The 2,588-nt window shown below is 50.9% G+C and overlaps 1 protein-coding gene across 1 annotated transcript; it reads right to left on the minus strand.

The window, feature by feature from the left end:
- Positions 1 to 828: 828 nt before the first annotated feature.
- Positions 829 to 2,344, minus strand: LOC111973904 (probable G-protein coupled receptor 21). The gene has a single exon (XM_024001353.2). It carries the CDS (start codon positions 1,909 to 1,911, stop codon positions 829 to 831), a length of 1,083 nt encoding a protein of 360 aa, XP_023857121.1. The 5' UTR covers positions 1,912 to 2,344.
- Between the last annotated feature and the right edge of the window lie 244 nt (positions 2,345 to 2,588).

Here is a 2,588-nt window from a genome sequence, read left to right on the forward strand (position 1 = left end):
GAAACCAACTGTTCCCAGTCCTTTTTACACCACTACTCCTCTCTGTATGCTACAGCCTACTGTAGTGCACAATATCATTATCAGATTATCTGACTGCTACAAAATGTAAACTATTTGTCGCAATATAAGAGAAGAAAAACAGTATATTTCAAGTGCTTTTATGTTTCTAAAATACTTTTTTGCATCACTCATGTCTACCCTGAAAGAACAAAGACGATTAAACAGTCTTGAATCAATGTTGAAATAACTTTTTGCACTACATTGGTTTACACAGTACAAGTCGTGTTGTGCTGATATTGTCCTTTTTTTGCATTGGGAAGATGTTAGGTTCACAGGCACACCTAAACTCGGCACCAAAGCTGTAAGATTGGAGTTGCTCCTCTTCAAAACCCACAGAGAACTGTGTGCCTTTTTTCCCCTCAGCTCCATTCTGATATCCATATATACAACCACAAACATTCTCCTCCACACGTGGTGGTGATCCACCCAGCCAGAAATAGGCAGCCCCGCTTGGGAGAACACTCCAGAAGAAGACCCCTCCAGCTCCTGCCTGCAAACCACCCCTCTGACCTGGCCATAGGGAGCTCTATGTACTACTGCTGTAGAAATACAACCTGTCACATGCAATGTAGTAGTAATACACTGCACTCACCAGAGGCTGAAGCCAAGGCCAAAGCTTACTGTACCCACTGGGCACACACTGGTTGAATCAACATTGTTTCCATGTCATTTCAATGAAATTACTTTGAACCCATATGGAATAGATGTTGAACTGACGTCTGTGCCCAATGGGTAGCTAACCAACTAGACAGTGTCTGTAGGAGATTGTTACACATGGCAGGCTGGGGCTGGGCGCGGCCTGGGTAGAGCGGGCCCCTTCTTCTCCTCCATGCAGCAGCCCAGTCCCTGACAGGGGGAGCAGAGTTGCCTGAACAGGCGGCCCAGGCCCTTCCGGAACACGCTGTTGGAGAGACTATAGATGAGGCAGTTGCAGAAGCTGTTGCTGATGGCTAGCCATGTGGTGAGGAATGAGGCCACCAGGTGGCGGTAGAGTCCGGCGCTCTCCAGCAGGAAGTAAAGGATGTAGGGCATCCAGAGCACGTAGAACACACTTGTGATTCGGAACAGCACCATGGCATAGCGTTTATCCGGGCACCCTTCGCCACGCTCGCCCCTTTCACTCTCCTGGGGGCCGAAGCGTGCATGGCGCTGGGTGATCTCCCGGGTGTGCTGACGGCAGATACGGAAGATATTCCCATAGGTGAAACACACAGTGAGGGCGGCCGGCGCATACAGCATAGCCGCGATGAACGAGCTAAAGCCCGGATCGGTCTGCCACGAGGTCGCACACCAGCGAAATATGTCCCCATGGTAGCCTGGCTTCCCCCAGCCAAAGAAGGAGGGCAGGAAAATGAGGGCGGAGTAGAGCCAGATGAGGCCAATGCAGACGCGCAGGCGGCATGGTGTGACCAGTGTGGCGTAGGAGAATGGCTGTGTGATGGCGATGTAGCGGTCAACACTAATACACGCAAGAGACACCATGGACACGCTCTTCAGCACGGACACCAGGTAGCCGAACACCTGACAGGTGAGCTCCTCATCCAACCCCTTGAGGTAGTGGAGCAGGGACAGGGAGGGCACCAGGCAGCTCACCCCCACCAGGAGGTCTGCATAGGCCATGGTCTGGATGAAGTGGCTGGTGGTATGGTGGTGGAGCAGCGGAGCACAGTGGAACACGATGATCACCACCAGGTTGCCGCTGATGATGAGGATAGTGAGGAAGAGAATGACGGCCGCCTCCAGCACGCAAGTGTTGAGGGTATAGGAGTAGCCCAGGCCCAGCAGGCAGAAAGGAGAGCTGCTTTGGTTCACATCGGACGAGGAAGAGTTCATGTTCAGTTCTGCTCTCATCTCACTGCGGTCTTTATCTCTCTCTTTAGACAGACCGTCAGTTTAGCTGTGCTCTCTCACAATGGTCGTTATCTCTTTCTGTCAGTTCATCAATACGTGCTCCTCTACTTCCGTTTCCCCATGGAGGTGAGCTGCTACCAGATGGTAGTTTTCTTCCCCTCCTCTTCTCTTCTGATCCTCTTCTAGTCGTCTCTTCTTTCACTTTTCTGGCCCCAGAGTGCAATGCAGTATTACAGCAAACGTCATCCTCTTACAGCAGAGGATGTTGCTGTTTAGGAGTGTGTGTCTCTGGGTGTGTGTGTGTGTGTACGTGCTTGAGTCTTGTGTTGGTACTGGCCAGCCTTCTGGTGGGCTAACCTAGCACATGCAGGCTCTGGTGTGTACAGTACACAGGGGCTGCAGTAGAGTCTGTCTCACTACTTGTGTCGGTTCCACCTCTATTCTTCTCTCCTTACCAATAAGCTGCAGAGGTGAGAAAAGCTGAGCTTGCACACAAACACAATCTCTGGACGGCAACTTCTGTGCATGCCCTGTACAATACCAGCAGGTGGAGTTCAAGGAGTCCCGGAGGCCATCAAAAAGTCTAGATCTATAACTCCTCTGTGAAAATACAACCAGTATAGAGAGAGATTTCACAGACTAAAACTGTCGCCAGCAGCCAGAAATACATTCCAACC

Source organism: Salvelinus sp. IW2-2015, linkage group LG15 (assembly GCF_002910315.2).
Source record: "Salvelinus sp. IW2-2015 linkage group LG15, ASM291031v2, whole genome shotgun sequence".
Taxonomy (NCBI): domain Eukaryota; kingdom Metazoa; phylum Chordata; class Actinopteri; order Salmoniformes; family Salmonidae; genus Salvelinus; species Salvelinus sp. IW2-2015.